Source organism: Thunnus albacares, chromosome 11, assembly GCF_914725855.1.
Source record: "Thunnus albacares chromosome 11, fThuAlb1.1, whole genome shotgun sequence".
NCBI classification, from domain to species: domain Eukaryota; kingdom Metazoa; phylum Chordata; class Actinopteri; order Scombriformes; family Scombridae; genus Thunnus; species Thunnus albacares.
Window position 1 is genome coordinate 108,598 of NC_058116.1, and position 20,583 is coordinate 129,180.

Consider the following 20,583-nt stretch of genomic DNA (forward strand, 5'->3'; position numbering starts at 1 on the left):
TTGCTTGGGAACTCCAATGGTACAGTTAGCAAAAGATGAGCATGTGTCATTAATTCTTGTGCATTGTTTTCTTGAGTTTAGGAATGACTCCATACATGGTAATGCATTAGTAGAGGAATTGAACTTTGACAGTTTGGATAAAAGAATATTGTGATTGACTGTATCAAAGGCCTTTTTAAAATCAAGGAAAACGGCACCAACAACACCTCTCCTGTCAAGACTGGATTTAATTTGTTCAATAAAGGGGCAATTTGCTGTCTCTGTGGAATGATGTTTCTTGAATCTTAACTGCATAGGATGCAGTGGGAAATGTTCATTTTTTAGATGGGCTATTAACTGGTCACAAATCACTCTTTCAGTTACTTTAGAAATAACTCAGAGAATACTGATAGATCTGTAGCTAATCACATTGGTTGGATCACCAGTCTTGTAAAAAGGGTTATTACTATTGATTTCCAGGTATTGGGAAAATAGCGTTGTTTTATTGACAAGTTTACAAGATGAGTGATAGGAGTACAGAGGTTACTTTTATACTTCTTTACAAATTCAGAATCACAGTTAAAAACATCTTTAGCCTTGGAGCTTTTTAAACTGGCTTAGGATTTTGGTTATACAAGACTCTGACACTTCAGAAATATTAAAAACAGAGAGCTTATAATTTGGTGGTACAATGACCTTCTTAAGCCAAAATCTTGAGCTAGCTCTTTAACTGAATCTATAAAATAATTTTTAAATACAGAAGAAATTTGGTCTTTGTCTTGAGTTAAGTGCGATTTTCAAAGCGTGGTCCTGCCATTTCATTAGATTCCACAGTTGTTCATTTAACCAGGGAAAGTTCTGTTTCTTTCGAGAATGTTTGATGTTTTACTAAATTCACCTTTAAACCTTATTAATTGTGGTCATTAAGCACTCTAGATCGTCTGAGGACAAAATCTCACCCCAGGTTACTTGTTTAAACTTCTTTTCAAATTCAATAAGTGTCAAACATCATTTGGAATGATTGACTTAATATTGCTGAATATTAAGTCAATCCGGGTTTGAGATGATGGGGTGATTCTAGTGTAGCTTTGGATTACATGGCTGAGGTCAAAATGACTTTTTATGTCCTTATGTCTTTTCCTATTTGACTTCTCAACCCTTAATATTTAGATCCCCAACAAGAATTAACTCTTTATTTCTGTCAAGTTCTTTCAGGGTGTTTTTTTAGATTTTCATAAAACATGCTATCTTATGAGGGAGGTCTGTATATACCAACAACAGTGAAGGACATGCATGGGGATAAAATAATTGTTACAGCAATGCATTCAATATCCATAGAGCTGCTGGATTTAATTTCTATGCAGTTAATGCCGTATTTCACATACATAAGCAGTCCACCGCCCCTGCCCAGTTTTCGGTCTTTTCTAAAGACATTATATCCCGGTATTTGATATGCAGTGTTGGGTGATGAGACAGTTAGCCACATTTAAGACAAACACAGGAAATCAAGGTTTGAGTCCATGAGTAATTTTTCAAGTTGCTCAGTTTTTGAAACAACGCTTCTGATGTTTAAATGTACCCCAAGTAATCCTTTAGGTTTTGCACATGGGTCCCACAAAACTTTGCTGCATTGTTTATAAACAGCCACATTGTGAGCACTCGTTTTGGGGATAGCTGGAGGCGCTTGAGTCGCATTTACTGGTAAAACAGTCATACACAGAAGACAGTGGATTACTGTCACATCGTTGGTGTATCTCAGTCATGGAATGGACATTACCTTGTCTGATGAAAGTGTTAGGGGACTGGGAGTCATGTTGGGAGTCAATACAGTTGGAATTAGGTCCTGGGTTTTGGTGGACTAGATAAGTGGCTAGATAAGCTGATTATTCTTTCAAGCTGTTGAAAAGGTTTTCCTCTCTCCGTGGATTGCAGTTGCTTTGTCGGAGGAGTCACTTTTCTGGCGTTCAATATCACGGAGAAGGAGGTGAACTGGCTCCCTGAGTTAAAGGTAGTAACATGTTTGTTTTGCTGCTGCTGCTGTGTGTTAGTTGCCCAACAGCATCACAGTGATAGAATTAGGAGGGTAACGGTGTAACTAATTACGATGGCTTTCTGTGCCAGATCAGCGATCATCTGCCTTTGTTTGGCGTTGGTTTCAAAACATAAACCGAATTTGTCGGCTTTTGACTTGAGAGTAGCAGCACCTACACCTCTTGTCAGGCCAGTTGTCAGTTTTGTCGTATGAACTAGTTGTTTTCTTGCATAACCTGCCGCTTATGCCTAAGACAGAAGAAAAATAAGCGGCAAATAGACATAAAAATACAATGGCAAGTTCTTTTTGCATAGCTTCAAGCACTGATGCTGGTACAGATATATCTTTATGCTTTATTAGCCAATACTCTGTCATTTAAGGTCTGGATCTAAATATGAATGAAAAGTTTCATTCTTCTTCAAAAGGAAGAAGTGAAATCTGTATTCATCTCTCTCTCTCTTGCTCTCGTTCTCTCCCTCTCTCTCTCTTTCTCTCTCGCTCTCTCTCTCACTCTGTCTCACTCTCAATCTTTCGCTCTCTGTCACTCTTGCGATCTCTCGATCTCTCTCTCTCTCGCACTCTTGATCTGTCTCTCTCTCGCCCTCTTGATCTCTGTTGCTCTTTTGATCTCTGTCTCTTTCTTGCTCTCTGTCCCGCTCTCTCTGTTGCTCCCTCGATCTCTGTCTCTCTCTCCCTGTCTTGGGCTCTGTCTTTCTCTCACTGTCTCTCTCAGGATGATCGTGAGTTTCGGGATAAGATCACTCCTATCTCTGTGGTGATGGAGTATAGTCTGGACTACCAGCGAGCTGCAGACCAAACCGGGCTCCTGCCCATCCTGGACATGTCAGCCCCGTCCAATGTCACCAAGCAGGTAACACCACTCTGTAGCCCCTTTCACACATGCACTGCAACCCTGAAATTTTCAGGACATTATGTGGAGGAGCTGTATGTATGAACGCAGATGTCTGAATCAGTCAGACCGGACATTAAACGGACTTTACCCTGCCAACTCCATAGTACAAAGTCCGTGTAATGTCCGATTGAGCCCATGTGTGAATACAGCAGTGAATTCTCCGGAGAATTCATAGCAAGCAAGTGGGCTACAACTGCTCGCTGCCGTAAGTCCAACAAAATCAGCCAGTAAGGAGATGGTACAAGCAATTTATCATACAACTGTTGAACAAGCAGAACATAAACTTAAATACGACATCTTTGCAGTCAACTACCCTCTCATCTACAGCCACTATTTTACACATGCTGCTGGTGTTGGATAAATGCAGCAGGCCAGCTAAGTGGCATTGTTTTGACTGGGCCTGAATCCTACACTGTGAAGGTAGTGCTAATGAGATGACTTCCTGTGATTCTCATAAAACAAATAATAAATAAAAGCTTAAATTACAATCGCAGCATATTTTTTGTGTCATGTCCTGTCTCCTGCACCCCTCGCCTAAAACAAACGGAGTATTATGACATCGCGTCTGACACAGTTTGTTGCTGTGTGCTACATGTGTGAACTCTGGAAAATGTCCGGAGCTGATTCTCTGGACATTTGACCTCATTCACTTATGTGTGCGTAGAAATGTTACTTGGCGCACAAACTAAGTGCACACGCAAAATTACCGTCACATTCATGACACATGCGCACTGGCCAATTTTCTCTTACCACAGTGTGTATGTTAGTGAATCAGAATCATTCTAAATTGACAGGTATGTGCACGCTATTGGTAATTAGCATACAACCACACCCTCATTTCTCTATATAAGGAAAGCTCTGTTGGAGCGGTGCAGCAGTGCAGAGACCTGTCACTCATTGCAAAAAGTGATTGTAAAAATGCAGAAAAACTTTACTGCTCAGAAGTAGAAGCCAGAAAAGGTAGATTTGGCTGGTAAACATTTCATTGGCACAACCATTTGGATTGTAAATACAGTCTGCATGCCTGTTGCACCACTACGTCCATAACAAAATAAAATAGTTGTTTAAATGTGTAGATCTGTGGAATTGATCTAAATAAATCTCTACTGCTGCACCTGGTGCGCATCGTGTTTTGTATCTGTCCACAACAGGCCATGATGTACTGAAAGCAGAGCACCCCTCCCTGTACCACTGCTGAAATGTCAGGCTGTGAGGAACACTGAACAGGCTGCTGGTTAACCAGCTGCATATATCACAGCCAAATCTGATGGGAAATTAATCGCTTTCACATTCCAATATGGAAACTCTGAAATATAAGCTATTGTCATCTAAAAGTAGGAACAGGACAATTTTAATATATTGATAATTTCATTACATTTATGATGATGATTTATGGATTACAATGTTTTAACTAATAATTTTATAGTTGGTAAATAAGTTGTGTATTATCAGCAATTTCACACTTAAATGTTGTATATTTAGGCCCAGTATTTTTTTTAAATAATTGTAGTTCTAATATACTGTTTACATTGAATAAATATCAACTGTATCATTTTTTAAGACATTTATGATTTGTGCATATGCATGGTCTAAGGCAGTTCTAAATTTGTTCACAGAGTAAGAACAAATTCAGATAAGAACATATTGATGAATCCCAGATTTGTGCTTAAAACGTTGCATGCATGGTTTAAGCACAAATTTGTGTGTATGAAATGAACTGTTTGTGAACGAGGCCCATTGTCCAGAGTTTATATGTGAAAACGGGTTGTGTGTCTTTGTTTTGTGAGCAGTGTTCACGTTTTCCTGATGATTATATTAGGATGGGTTGACGATTCAGTTTCACTTTTGTATGACTGATCCTCTTTTGTCCATTTTATTGTTTTATTTATCTATTTTTTACTTTCTTAGACTTGATTCTTTGTTTTCTCTATTTGCTTTCTTTTCTTGTTTTCTTTTTCCTTCCTCCTGTCCTCCCTTTTCTTTACTTTGTTTCTTCCCTCAGGCTCACATCCTGTTGGACTGTGGAGATGACAACATCTGTAAGCCCGACCTGAGGTTGTCTGTGAAGAGGTGGGAAATTGTTCATCTTTCTGCTCTCTTGTCATTACTACAGTCTGCGTGCTGGACTGATTATAGTCATGTCAGGGTTTCATCTAAATAATAAGCTATAAATAGGGTGATATAGTGATTAAAAGTCTCAGTGATGTTTACCTCATTTTTAGTAAATGTCAACAAATTGCATCATTTTCTTGTTCATTCTTTCTCATATCAAATGACAGTATTGTTGCCCTTCAAAACAAGGAATATTAGGCTGAAATAAAAAACATTTAGCAATTCTGTATTGTGTTACTATTGTTGTTCTTTGTTGTACGACAGTGACCGCGAGCAGATCTACATTGGTGATGATAACGCTCTGACACTGGAGATCAGTGCTGAAAACCAGGGAGAAGGAGCCTATGAGGCCGAACTCCACGTCTACCCTCCACAACAGGCTGACTTCACCGGGGTAGTCCGCAGTCAGGTAATGTCACTTACACTGAGGCCTGTTTATCATTGGAAATTCCAAAATACAATTGGTGTCTTAGAATCGTAGTTTAAATAAAATAATTTCAAATTAAATATAAGCAGCTTTATAGCTATATTGTTTATCAAGTCTCAGGTCTTCCCTGGAAATACTGGGATCTCAATTCCTGATATTCAACCATACAGCCCAATTTAGATTTTAATGGATCGTAGTTTATCCGTGATCCGTACCGATCGCCCCCCACGGTTCGGCACGCATGTGAGCCGCGGATTAATTTCAAAATTTAATGTCTCATTTAAGACAAAGTAAACAAACTGCTGTAAGTACAAGTCATGGAAAGACAGCGCGTCGCTAACAGGGATTTTGAAGAGCAATGACCAAACCAGCATTTAACAGGTCTCAAGTGACATCTGCAGGTATGTTTACATGCTGTTTAATGTGCTGCAACTGAGCAGCTAATTAGCTATCTAGCTGCTAACTGACGTTAGCTGTGCACTTTTCCCCGGTGAATGTTTGTTTGGTGGCTCGTTCAACAAGCTGCGGGACAAGACTTGTGCTCATGTTTGTAAGTTATCATCAAGTTTTAATGATGTGGACAATGCTGTGCAGACAGGCAGGTGGTGCGAGTGGTGTATAAGAGTCCAAACTGTGCTGTGGTCCAATTATTGACACAAATACAATTATTAACACCCAGCAGCAACTTACAGTTCTTGTCCTTGAGAAAGTCTTATCCTAAACAGATGGGTCAGTTAATGAACTCCACACATTCTACACTCTAAATTTCCATTCATGATTATACCTGATTAAAGTCTGAGGATTGATACATTAGAAATAAAGTCAGTACAAATGATTGAAGAGTGCAGGAGTTTTGGATTCTTTCACACAGTTATGAACACCAAATTTCCAGTCAACCTTTTCGAACTCTAAACAACCAGCCTGCTTTTGTTTGTGTTGTCAGTTCATTTGCAGCAGCAGCAATATACAGCTCAGTCTGTTCAATTTGATTTAATCCAGGGCGACCATGATGTGAAGAAATTTGGCTATATTTTAAAACTAATAGTAGTATTTCAGAAAAGTTTGGTATTTATTGGGATAATACCATTTACTGGAATATTTTGGGCCACAATATCGTAGCATGAAAATTTGATACCATCACATCTCTAATAAATTTGTTTTTAACAGACCCTCACCAGGCTGTCCTGTGCTTACAAGAAAGAGAACCACACCAAGATGGTGGTGTGTGACCTGGGAAACCCCATGAAGGGAGGAACCAAGGTCAGTGATAACTGCTGTCAGCCACATTACTGTACCTGTAATAGTATAGTATCTCTTGCTGTACAGATCCTACAGATTTCACTACAGAGGTTTCGCTGATCATGTACAGTGAAGGATAAGTTAAATATCAGAAAAAACAGATGAAGAAAGCAAAGCCTGATGTGTGTATATATAAATAATCTTATTATTCTTATTCCTATGAGATTTGTTGACAATAAGAAAATTATAGAAAATCACCAGCCTTATCCTTTAAGACAGTAAAATAATGATGGCAGGCAGTTCCTCTACATGATGGATCCTAACATGGTGTTGTGTGTTCTCTCCTGTGCCCTCCTGTTTTTCCACTCCTGGTCCTTTGCTGTTGCTTCCTGTGCTGTGATTGGTCAGGTGCTGGCCGAGTTGCGCTTCAGTGTGCACCAGCTGTCGGAGGAGGACACTTCTGTGAAGTTTGACCTGCAGATGGTCAGGTACAGTCCAGCCCTTTCAAAACATGTCTGTTCGGAACGGGACGATTTCTCAGTACCTAGAGAGAACAGTGCCCATCCTTTAAATAACTCTCATGTAGACTATCGATAGATGTTGCAATTTACTGATGCTCCCTAAACGCCTGAGATGCAAGCTATCAGCAGACACTACAATTTACCGATGTTCCCTAAATGCCTCACACACAGGCTATCATAGACACTATAATTTACCCATGTTCCCTAAACGCCTCACATGTCTGGAGACCACAATTTTGAGTTGAGCTGAAATTGATCGGATGAACTGTAGTGCCCGTTCAATAGTGCCTGAGACATCCTGCACTATGTCTTGAACATATATACAAAGTTCCCGTGCATAAAGAACAGGAATAAAGCATAACTCTCTAAACTTTTTTCAATTCATTCTCTATGATAGTTCTTATCACTACGAGTGTGAGTAGAGTGAGTTTGGGCATAAAAGTATTTGAATCATTAATGATATTTGTGGTAGCACTAATAGTAGAAACAAACAAAGGGACAGTCGGTAGTGGAAAAGAGTCGATGAATGAGTAAATAAATTAAATAGAAACAAATGAGGAGGAAATTTCAATAAAACATTATGCGACAATGATGACGAAAAGAAAAAAGGTGTTTCTGTTTTTTCTTTTCCTTAGCAGTTTCAATGTTGTATGTTTGTGTCTGTGTGAGCATGTTTACACTTGTACGTATGCCTCTAAAGAGAATGTGTTTGCAAGAGTGTGTGTGTATGATCCTATTTGTGTTCGTGTATGTGTGTGAATGTTCATGGATGTTGTTTGTTTGACTTTGTTGTGGCACTACCTCACCGGCAACTCAAGAGATTTAAGAAGTTTTGAATACTTTTCATTGAATTGGTCAGAATGTTTTTTTTTGTAGGGCTGAGTTTTGTTCCAGAGTTGTCTTGTTCCTGTCTTGTTAAAAAATTTAACCACTCTGAGATGGTGAGTTGTTCTCTGTTTTTCCAATTTAGTAAAATACTTTTTTGGCGATAGTTAGGGCTACCAGGGGTCCGTTTCACAAAGCAGGTTTAGTGAAAACTCAGGGTCTGTTAACCCTGAAATGAGGGAAACTCTGAGTTTTCCGTTTCAAAAAGGGAGGTAACTCAAACCAGAGAAAGAGGGATAACTCTAGCCTGTTTCAGAGAGAGGGGTAACTTAAGCTCTCGGTCAGTTACCGTAGCAACAGACTCTATGAACCTAACCTGGTCGGGACCAGGTTTTTCTCAATGAACCTCGAGTTTCTCTCAGTCTCTGCCCTCTTTCAGAGCCACACACTCCATTTGATTTCCTCATTCATTCAGTCAGCAGGCGAGTTTTGGCGTTGCCTAGTTCTGCCGTCTGTCATTTAAAAAAATCAGAGTCAGTATATTAGAAGTCCATTAGGCACAGTAACATTTTTCACTAACATGGCATGTCCTTTTGATAACGATCCCGTGGATGAAGGTGCAGCATTACTGCGCAGAGAATTAAATATTCGTCGAGAGATGGTTAGAGAGATGGTCAGGAGACCGCGCATAGATGTTCTTGCATTTCCAGATCTTTTTGAGCGGAACCGTTTCACGTCACAGTCCATCATCTACATACACAACCTAATCCGTCCTTACATTTGCAACATTACCAATCGTAGTCATGCTCTCACATCCCAGCAGATATTGTGTGTTGCGCTGCGTTTCTTTGCAAACGGAAGTTTTTTGTACAATGTCGGAGCCAGCCACTGGCCTTCCTAAATTCTGGCTTAGGGCCAGCTCCCCTGCCTCCGTTAGAAGTGGCGGTGCTGGGCCACCACCCGTTTTACGGGCATCTGCCTTCTTTCTGTTGGCTGAGTAGAAGTATGTGTTAGTTTAAATAGGCTTAATTATTTAAAAGAACATGATGTAAATGAGAAGACATTTATGTGTGTGAAACCAGCATTATGTTGGGGATAAAACAGCTGCTCAGTCAAACAGCCACTTAATATTTACTTTACAATGTAAAACATGATCAAAATGAGGTACCCCCATGAGATTATGCCGAGGTCTCACCTGTTTGAACAATGTTTTTATATTTCATCCTAAACTGCTGCCAAGTGCGCTTCTCTCTCGCGGGATTGGACCTAAATGAAATAAATTAATAGGCGACCAATCAAGCAGTATTCCTCTGTAATATTATTGTGATTGCAAAGGACTACATTTAAACTTAGGCATTGACCCGAGCAGCGATTTTCTCCCACGCCGTCTCCCTCTCTTTTGCAGCTGCAGCGGTGTTGCACTTCTTTTTGAAAACATGTTCAAACTCGCCGTATTATCGCATTAAGATTTCTAGTTCTAGTGGGGTGAAAAACGCCGCCCTCCTCTTCCCCGTTGCCATGGTGACTCGTTGAATCGGGGCTCCATTGATGCTGGCTGTTATAGTTGTGGTGCACGCGCTTAACTCCAGGTGAAACTACTCCGAGTTGAATAAACTGACTCAAATCAGCTGTTCTGGAACTGGAAACTCAGAGTTTCCTATCTCAGAGTTGATCAACTCAGAGTTCAGGATTAGACTCAGAGTTTCTTGAACCTGCTTTGTGAAAGGGACCCCAGTAAAGGTGTTGTGATTTGTTTTTGTGATGTGTCAAGTATGTCCAAGTATGGTGCACCCAAAGAACAGTGATAATTTAGTAGTTATTTCTTTCCAGAAATGTTGTACTGGTGGGAAGTCCCAGAGTGCATGGAAGTAGTGGTCAGTCATGTTTAGGGTACAGTGAATACATATGTCTGATCCGGTAAGTCCCACTGTGTGCATCTTGTGTTGTGTAATATTTCTGTTCTGAGGTGTAGTATTCCATTTATGCTGACACAATGGTAAAATAGTTGATTTGTTCCAATTTATTAAATAGTCAGAAAGGTTGATGATTTTGATAACTTCACTGAGTGATTTATTTGGATTTGTAGAAATAATGTCATCTGCATAAAGACTGATTTTGTGTGTTATGTTGTTTGATGTGATGCCGGTGATACTGTTATTTTGACGTACTATTGCAGCTAATGGTTCGATGAATAAGGCAAATAGTAATGGTGAGAGAGAACATCCTTGTTTGGTCCCTCTGCAGAGTGTGAAGTTTTGTAAAGTTAATCCATTTATAGTGACTGTTGCCCTGGGTGTGCTGTAGAGAATTTGATCCATTGAATTAATGATTTTTCAAAGCCAGACTTTTCTAGAGTTTTGAAGAGGAATGTCCAGTTTACTCTTATCAAATGCCTTTTCTGCATCTAATAGGAAGGATATTGATATTGATTTTGTGTCGATGGGATGTGTTCATCAGATTGAAGAGGGGGCGTGTATTTTCTGAGGAATATCTGTCTTTAATACATCTTGTTTGATCTGGGTGGATGAGAGATGAAATGATTGATTCGATTTTAATTGCTAATACTCTACTAATGATTTTAATATCTGTATTGATTAACGATAGGGGGTGATAGCTTGTACAGAGGATTGGGTCTTTATTTGGTTTAAGTAGTACTGAGATGAGTGCTATATGCATATGTTTTGGGATGGACTTTGATCTTTTTATCTCATCTGCTACTCTGGTGAATAAAGGTGAAAGTGTTGATCAAAAGCACTTATAGAATTCAGCAGGGAAACCATCCAGATCAGGGGCTTCATTGTTTGACATTTTTTTGAGTGCATTTTTTCATATTCTGTTGATGTCAGTCGGTTGTCCAAGACATCAGCCTGATGTTTTAGTGTAGGTAATGTGATTTTATCCACAAAAATATCAATTTCTGATGAATTTTTCTCTTTGTCATTTTTATATAATTTACAGTAGTATGTTTTGAAAATATTATTTATGGTTTGTTGGTCCTGGATGATATTCCCCACTGAGTCTTTGATTGTTGATATGATTGAATTCATCACTAACTTGAACATTACTAAGGCTCAGAATATACTATCAACATGGATCATATATCCTTGGAACACTGACACTCTCCTCTATCTATTCATATACAGCTATTTTCTTTGTGTTGGGAACCTCTCAACATACAGGCAGAAATCAATCAACAGATTAACATGTGCATATCACTGTTTTTTACAACTCATGGAGAAATTGCACTGAGGAAGCAAACAGAAGAGTTATTTTGTAAAAATAAAAAGAGAAATGAAGGGGCCCTTTTTGGTGGTATTCTCTCTCTCTTTCTCCATGAACTGGTGTGATGGTGGCGCGACAACATTTGCAGCAGCCTCTCCTAGTTCCGACTGTGCAGTGTCTTTGTCCATGTCTACGTCACATCTGTGTCATTGTGTGGAGTGCAAGGGAAATATGTCTATGATTGTCAGTTTGTTTTGGACATTTGTAACAAAGACTTTTGCTACGAGAAATAGTGGCTAGGAGCTAAATCAACTGAGAAAGAAACTGAGAAATCAACTGTGAAACGGACCCCTGCCCAATGGGCCCAAAGAAGACCACCACCTTGCATGGAGTTGCACCAGAAAGGAAACATCAAAAGCAATGCGACAGGATTGCTTTTGAGACATGTACTTTCTTTCTGACTTTAAAGTCATAATTCTGTCAGAATTCAGGAAGCCCAATAGGAGAAACAGATTCACAAGTTTGTAGTAGTAGTTTAAATTCTCTGAGACAGGATCATACAACTGTAGAAAGTTATCAGAACAACAATCTTTTCATTCTGTCTCCATGATTTCAAGCTAAACAGCAAGAATAAACTGTTCACATCACAAAGTAAACTACTTGGAAGGTCTGCTTGCACGTATGCGATTGGCCAACACAGTGACTCTTTTGCCAGATGACCCTGCATTTTTTGATGGAGCTGTATGTGACAACACCCTTGAAATGAATGTGGAGGCTATGATTTTAATTTTTTTTGGCATTTTTACCTTTCTTTGATAGTGTAGAGTAGAGAAGCAGATAGGAAAAGAGAGGGAACAGGGGACATTGCGGTAATCTGGAATGTGTCTTAAACATCCAGCTATCAGGACACCAAGAGGCTGTATTTCTTCACACAGTGCTGTTGTCTATCTGAACACAGCCTCAGCAGGCCCAGTCCTTACATCAGCATTCATTAGAGCAGAGCTGTGTCTCTCACAGTGCTCATTTGAATGACAAAAAACCCTCCTGAAACTCTGAAGGAAGCAGCACACAGCCCAGTTCAGCAACACAGACATTCTTCTGTGTGAATCTTGGTGTTTGTGGAAAGAAGACGTATGTTAATGACAGGTTTCAGTAGCCTTTGGTTACAGTCTGACACCTCCATCTTCTTCAGCTCTTCTTCAACAACCAGTAAATCTGCCACTCAGCAACAGTGAGTGTCAGATTTACTGGTCTTTAAAATGTGTCAGGATGCCTGTGTAGGCAGGCTGTTTGGGAGGATACACTTACATGTTTTGACTACTACTATTGTCTTGATTAATCCATTAATGGTTCATCTTTAAAAAAAGTTTTAAAAATACCCCTTACAATTTCTTGCGGTCCAAGAAGATATCTACATATAACTTAATCAGTTTGTGTGAAAACTCCACACACAGCCTCCTCTTCTGTCAGGTCAAAGGCAGCAGCACCACCCTGTGGGTATTTCTAGCACACCTGCAACAGAAACATACATCCATCTATTTAAAGTCTCTAGTTTTACATCTGTTTGTATATATATTTTATGCACATTTGTAGTATTTCGTGTTTAGTTTTCATCACATGGAGATGATGGATCCATTCACTGTTTGTGTTCTCTGTGTTTTAGCTCTAACCAGTTCAACAACACCAGTCCTCGAGTCTCAAGCATCACCAAGCTGGCTGTCCTCGCTAAGGTCTCCATCAGAGGGTAAAACACAAATACACACACACTAGGGTTGCTATTAACAGGGCTGCTAATTGATTACTTTGCTCATTAGTTTCCTGATTAATTGATTATTAGTTTTGTCTATAAAATGCAAGAAAATAGGGAGAAATCCCCATCACAATTTCCCAAAGTTGACCAACAGTCCAAAACCAAAGACGTTGAATTTACTGTCACAGAAAATCAGTAAATATCCACATTTTAGCAGTCGGAGCCAAAACTAATTAAATGCTTAAAATATTAAATGATTAAACAATTATTAAAGCAGTTGCTGATTAATTTTTGATGAATTGATCAATCAATTAGTAACGATTAATGGCTTGTTTCAGCTCTACACATACACAAATACATACACATACAGTATAGCTTGCTATTCGTTTGAAGTCCAACTAAGTGGCCAAAAAAACAGTTATTGTAGGTTTAGGTAGTGATGAAGAAATGGCGCTTAACTGAGAACAGAGACTACTTTCTCATCTGCTGACTAGTTGTGGGAATACAAACTGTGACTGTGATCCTGTAAATGAATCCATACTGTACTTCTATATCTTTTTGTTTGGAAAACACAACTGTATACGATCTGTATCTCTATGGCTGCAACTTATACCTTAAAAATGTGGGTGTGTGTGTTTGCACTCTTCCCAGGACGTCATCTCCTGGTCAGGTGCTGCTGCCCATTGCCAACTGGAAACCTAAAGAACCTCCTGTGGTGGGAGACGACATCGGACCACAAATAGTGCATGTCTATGAGGTACACACACACACACACACACACACACACACACACACACATATGTACTATATAAATTAATATATACAGTATTAGGGTTCTCAGTGTATGTGCACTGGAGCCTTCAAGTTTCCACATCACACTTGTGTAAGATGTATACAGGACCATGATTGGCTCCAAATTAGTTGTGATGTCACAGATTCTGCTCGTATGTATGCGTCTTAAACTGAATTTTAAGGTGAGCACAGAGAAACGTCATTCTGCACAGTGATGAACAAAGATCACAGTGAAGCAACAATAAGCAAAACACAGTTTTAGGGACTTTAAAAACTGGTGTGGCCTTAGAGTTACACCATTCTGTGTAACTCTAAGGCCACACAGAATGGTGAACAAATGAACTGCACAGCCACAAAATCAATGAAGAACAGCCATTGGTTCAAATTAATGATGACAGTATAGGCCTAAATGCACTGGAAGCGATAATTGACGCGTGTCAATTGATGCTCCTATGGCGCACTGCAAGCGTCAGATTTGAAATCCCAACACCACAGAACCAACACAAATTTTTCATTTTGTCCTTGAATTAACCGCTAGTTGGATGTAATGAATGAATGAAAAGGAGAAATGCAGTGGCAATGAAACTGAAACTAAGAGCGACAATGTCCACAGTAAATCATTTGTTGACTGTTTGATGGTTATTTATTTGTGCGTTAAAACATGACTGCCATGAAATAATCAGAATATGGCGTTTTATTTCTCTCATTCAGAGGTTTTGTTCTCACTACCACTCGCTCTCCTTGCTCGACCACTGCCGTGCTGTCTCTCTCTCTCTCTTGCTCGCCAGTGCTCAGCTGACTTGCGCTATCTCTCTCTTTTTCGGCTGCAGAGAAAACAGCTTTGGGCGCTGGGTCCTCATTTGACGCTCCAAAAATCGAAAAAAGGTCGGAGTAGGCAGTCAAGGCAGTTTGACACGCGTCATAACGCTTCTAGTGCGTGTTCGGCCATTGAAAACAATGGGTGTAATTCAAAACGCGCATCAGACGCTTCGAGCGTGTTTAGGCCTTATGTGTCACAAACCTCCAGACAGACATAAGATATCAGTGATGTAGAGCAGCCATTCTCAACCAGTCACCACAGGTGGGCCTCAGAAGCACCATCTAGTGGGCCATGGAGGCAGTGGCACTGCCAAATGGTTAAAACATTTTTTTTGGTAATTTACAAAGCTAGTTATTTTTATATCTAAATGTGCTCAAGAATTCACACACATGAAAAACATCAAACTAAAATGCATAATTTCAATGACCAGTTATGTTTGAATATCCAATCACGCCAATCACAACACATCATTAGGTAGAGACAAACATGTTTTACCACTGTTAACTAGCTAGCTTTCTCAGAAGACATGGCTCTGTCCACTGTGTTGGAAAATGAAATGATCAGTAGACAGCAGTCTGAAGCCTCAGCTAACACAAGTTGACCTTGCTTCATTCTGGATACTGGCTGCCAGTCAGTATTCCTCTCTGTCAAAACAGGCAATCAAATTTCTGTGACCTTTCACCACTACCTATTTATGTGAGTCATGGTTTTCCATTGTGACTGTCACAAAATCAAAGTCAAGGAACAAACTGAAAGCAATTTGGAATGCTACTCTGCATGTCACCCTCTCACCCATCCCACCACAACTTTATATCATTATTTCCCAGAGGCAAGCCCAAGTGTCTCACTGAGGGTAAGCAGAATATTTATTTTGGTCATTACAGCCGACAGTGGCATAACACATATTTACAGCCCAGTTTTTTTGTCATGTTTTGGTTTTGTTTTGTTTTTTTTCATTTATTTGGGAAGGATGTCTTCAGAAAGAACTTGGGCCTTAAGTTAGAAAAGGTTGAGAACCCCTTAAGCAGAGCACGCTGAGGAGAAAATATAGATAGATAGATAGATAGATGGATAGATAGATATTACTTTATTGATTCCAGGACGGAAATTCAAATTGTCAAGAGCTCATCAAAATATAAAAACAAAAAAAAACAAAACTATCCAGTCAATTCAGGAGGCATTGAACAGTCTTGTTGCTGTGGGGACGAAGGATCTCCTGAATCGCTCCATTCTGCAGCACAGTGAGAGGAGCCAACTGCTGCAGCTATTCCTCTGCTGCTCCAGGAGGCAGTGGAGAGGGTGTCTTCTATTGTCCATTATAGCTTTCAGTTTGTTCAGTGTGTGTCTCTCCACCACAGATCTTAGCGGGTCCAATCTCCTGCCCAGCACTGAGCCCACTTTTTTGACCACCTTGTCTAATCGCTTGGTGTTTTTGTCTGTAAGGCTGCCTCCCCAGCACACTGCAGCAAAAAAAAGTGCACTGGCCACCACCGTGTGGTAGAACATGGTCATCATTTCCACACAGTCATCAAAGGACCTCAGTGTCCGCAGGAAGAACAGGTGGCTCTGCCCCCTTCCTGTAGAGGGTGTCGGTGTTAGGGGACCAGTCCAGCTTGTCATTCACAAGGACCCCTAGATATTTGTAGGTGTGCACCACTTCAATGTCCAATGTAGGACAATTAACAAACTGTAAATCCAGTCAGGTGGGAAGACAGTTTCACATGGTTGAAATCTCCAGATATTAATACAAGTGCCTCAGGATGTTTAGTCTATATCCTGGCAACAGTTTCATGGAGAACTTCACATGGAACTTCAGCAGTTGCCTTGGGAGGAATGTACACAAGTTTTATGATATGACTGAATTCTCTTGGTACATAGTATGGTCTCATACCAACTGCCAATAATTCAATATCTGGACAGCACATCTTCTCCTTGACAGTAATATGCAAAGGATTACACCATCTCTGATTCACAAATAAAGCCAGTCCTCCTCCTTTCTTCTTTCCACTATTAGTGTCTCTGTCCTTCTGTATGAGAGTGAAGCCAGGTAGTTCCACACAGGAGTCAGGAGATGTTTTGATTCAACCAGGTTTCAGTAAAACACATGAGGCTGCACTCATGGTATACTTTGTTTCTTCACCAGTATCTCCAGCTCATCACTTTTGTTGGGCAGAGAGTTGACAACAAAAATAAGTAAAATTTAGTAAAAATTGAGAGCTACCAGACTTTGTTGCTGCTTGTTGAAGCGCATGTTCTAGAATAATGACTCATTCTTAAAGTTGTTGTACTTTAAGAATGAGTCCAGGTTGTACCAGGTGTTTGAGTTGCATCCTTTCAAAGGCTTCCAATCTGGTTCTCTTTCAAATTATTTCCCTCCAAATGAGTGATGGCACTCCTTAGTACAGCCGCTGTCAAGCCTTTTTTAGCCAATCTGTGAAACCTTAAGTGTTTTGCAAAGAGGAAGAAATAAAGCCCTTTTCACACATGGAATACATTAATTATGTTAGTGACAGATTTTTGCCATTCAGGTAGGTGTCTTTTACATCAGTGTTGGTTACAGCTTTATTTAGACATTTATGGAAGGAACCACAATGCTAGGTGATATTTGCCAGCTGGTGTGTGTGAGAGGAAGAGGTGTCACTGAGGGAGAACAACTGAGTTGGAAAATAACATATGAAGGAGGTAGAGTGTTCTCAGATGTTTAGCAGACTGCATCAGTGATGAATTTTTTTTTAGCCTGTTTTTAATATTTTTCATCATACAAGCTTCTACTGAAGAGCCAAAAAATGCTTGTTCAGAGTGTCTTGTGGTTCATTAAACAGATTTTATGTCCTTTGTGCAAGAGATGAGTGATTCATTTATTACAGTGACCTCTGAAGCCAAAACAAGATGCATATTTGATATGCTTGTGCTGCTGTGATCTTTACATTAATCTCATAGCATTCAGTTTGACCTGTTCCATGTTTAAAGTGTTCTAGAAATGTTCAAGGTCAGGCTTCATTAGATTGCAACCTTGACACTCATGTGAAAGTGAAGCAGATGATTAATCAGACATGCAATCACATGTACATAATATCTGAAAGGGTCTTAATAGACCAATGAGAAAGCAGTATTTGTAGGGTTGCAATTAAACATTATGTTCTTGATTGATCATTATTTGCTAATTGTTTAGTCTGTAAAACGTCAGCAAAGCATGAAAAACGCTCATCAGAAGTTTCCAGAGCCCAGGATAACATCTTCAAATGTCTTGTTTTGTCTAACCAGCAATCCAAAACTCACAAATACACTTAGCACAAAAAGTAAGGAAATTTGTGTTTGGTAGATTATTTCTTTGTCGTAACAATGCTTCTTGGCAATAAATCTTATACTGTTGGAAAGCCTGTTTATTTCCCTTTTAAATGGTGCCACATTTGTAAGGAACATGCATTTGTGGGATGAGCAGCAGAGCTGAGTATGTGGGTTGCGTCCATGAAAATCTTCTCTGCCAATGCCAAACAGCTTATTCTGTCATTGACTCGTGTTTGGTGTTTGGTGGATTGGATGAATGAAGTTTGAAGAAACAAGACATATTGGCCATTTAAAAATGTATTCATTAACAAACAGGAGCCTCAGTAGCGTGTGGAAGAACCATACACAGCCACAACAGCCTGGCACCTCCTCCTCATGCTGGTCACCAGCCTGGTCACACACTGCTGTAGGATGGCATTCAGCAGTTGTCGCAAGTCAGCCAAGGTGGTTGTGTTGGTCACTCTGGCACGAACAGCACGCCAAAGCTGATCCCACAAGTGTTCAATGGGGTTGAGGTCAGGACTGCTGGCAGGCCATTCCATCCGCTCCACTCCCAAATTCTGGAGGTAGTCTCTGATAAACCCCGCTCTGGGGGCGAGCGTTGTCATCTTGGAGGATAGAGTTCAGTCCCAGACTGTGGAGATATGGGATTGCCACTGGTTGCAGAATCTCATCTCGATATCTCTGCATTGAGATCGCCTCCTATGATGACAAGTTTCGTTTTTCCAGCGAGGGAGATGCTGCCCCACACCATCACACTGCCTCCACCAAAAGATGTTACTCTGTCGGTGCAGCAATCAGCATAGCATTCTCCGCATCTTCTCCACACTTTGACCCTATGATCCAACTGCCATAGGCAGAATCTGGACTCATCGCTGAGCATAACGTTCCTCCACATGTTCAGGTTCCATTGCATTTGTTTCTGACACCAGTGCAAACAGGCCTTATGCTGAAGGGCAGGCATGATAGGCCTCCTTGCAGCCCTAGACTGGAGATTGGCTGTGTGCAGTCTGTTCCGGATTGTCTGGGCAGTGAGCCGTCGGCCATATCGTACTGCAAACCTTGACTTCAAATCTGTAGAAGACAGCCTACGGTACCTAAGTCCTGACAGGGTGAGGAAACGGTGTTCTTAGGGTGTTGTCTTCTTGGGACGCTCACTTCGCAGCCTGTCTCTGACATCCCCCGTTATATGGAACTTGGCCTTCACTTTGGAGATGGTACAAACGTGGCATGCCGATTCTCTAAGCAGACACCTACTGACCACTGTAGCAGGGCTCATGCTCACAGGCAAAATAAGCTGTTTGGCATTGGCAGAGAAGATTTGGCAAATTTTTCATGGGCGCAACCCACGTACTCAAATGCATGTTCTTTACAAATGTGACATCATTTAAAAAGGAAATAAACAGGCTTTCTAACAGCATAAGATTTACCATAAGATTACCAGGAAGCATTGTTACAACAAAGAAATAATCTACCAAACACAAATTTCCTTACTTTTTGTGCTAAGTTTATTTAATTTACTATCATAGAAGACCAAGATAAATAGAATATTCATGTTTAAGATGCTAATTTGCCATTTCTGTTTCTAAAAAATTGCTCTAATGATCAATATCATCAAATCGATAAATTATGAAAAAAGTTTCACATTAATTTTCAGTGTAGCGAATATCCGATTCATGGACTGATGGTTTCAGCTCTGCAGTATTGGCTGAGCACATTGTTCTTTGAAGCAATAATTTAAAATCCTGGCATTTTTGCCTCCTCTCAGCTCCTAAACAGTGGGCCCAGTACCTTCAGTAAGGCAGCCCTGGAGGTGGAATGGCCATACCAGTTCAAGAATGGCTCTCTGCTCTACATCACCAGCTACGAGACTGAGGGACCCATCAACTGCACCACCGACATGGAGATCAACCCGCTCAACGTCTCGGTGAGAATACACAAAAGCAAGCACACACAATAGAATGCACATACATGTCCAGGTAATTTCTGGGAATTTTTGTCAGAATTTGCTTCTGTGTCCAGGGAAAACATCTGTGGGAACTTGAAGTTTTTATCACCTTTGCTTGTGTATCCATGTGTGTCTGTGTGTTTACATGCTGAAGATGATTCTCTAAACCTCAGTAATGCTGCCAGGCAATTGTCATATTTACACTCTGACCATAACAAGCTGATTTTATGGTAATAGGACTGGATCAATTTTTAAGCTGTTGCAGTTTCTCACAGTTATTTGTCAAGCTAAAATGGCAGTTGGCCAGTAAGCTTTGTGGCAAAATATTTTTAGAATAACTGTGAATGAAGTGGAGCACAAACTACGTAAACAAAAACTGCTGGCAGTTTAACTATCTTAATGCAAAAGACATGTAGGATGGAGGCTCCATCACTATATGAGAGTGCAGAGCGGCGTGCAGCCCATATCTCTGGATTTGTCAGTAATTCAAATAGTATTAATTATAGGCTTGTACTTGTTATACATAATGGAGTCAAACACGATGACAGTCCAGGGGAATTATCAGGCAGTAATAACAGCAGGTTAGCCCTGTAGACACGGCCATACACACCCTGTAACCTCTCTGACGAATCAGGTGATTCTGTTTGGCTGGCACCTCAAAGATAGCGTAATTTTAAGGGGAATCGTTGTTCTACTGTTCTAATACATACGCTGA

General features: G+C 40.2%; 1 protein-coding gene across 1 annotated transcript in view; it reads left to right on the forward strand.

Moving 5' to 3' along the window:
• Positions 1–20,583, forward strand: part of itgav (integrin, alpha V) — an 81,506-nt gene that overhangs the window by 46,621 nt on the left and 14,302 nt on the right. Inside the window, exons 20-27 of the mRNA XM_044366219.1 lie at positions 2,745–2,882; positions 4,927–4,994; positions 5,301–5,445; positions 6,631–6,723; positions 7,111–7,190; positions 12,934–13,014; positions 13,672–13,777; positions 19,689–19,847. Coding sequence (XP_044222154.1) covers positions 2,745–2,882; positions 4,927–4,994; positions 5,301–5,445; positions 6,631–6,723; positions 7,111–7,190; positions 12,934–13,014; positions 13,672–13,777; positions 19,689–19,847 — 870 coding nt within the window. The remainder of the gene's footprint in view (positions 1–2,744; positions 2,883–4,926; positions 4,995–5,300; positions 5,446–6,630; positions 6,724–7,110; positions 7,191–12,933; positions 13,015–13,671; positions 13,778–19,688; positions 19,848–20,583) is intronic.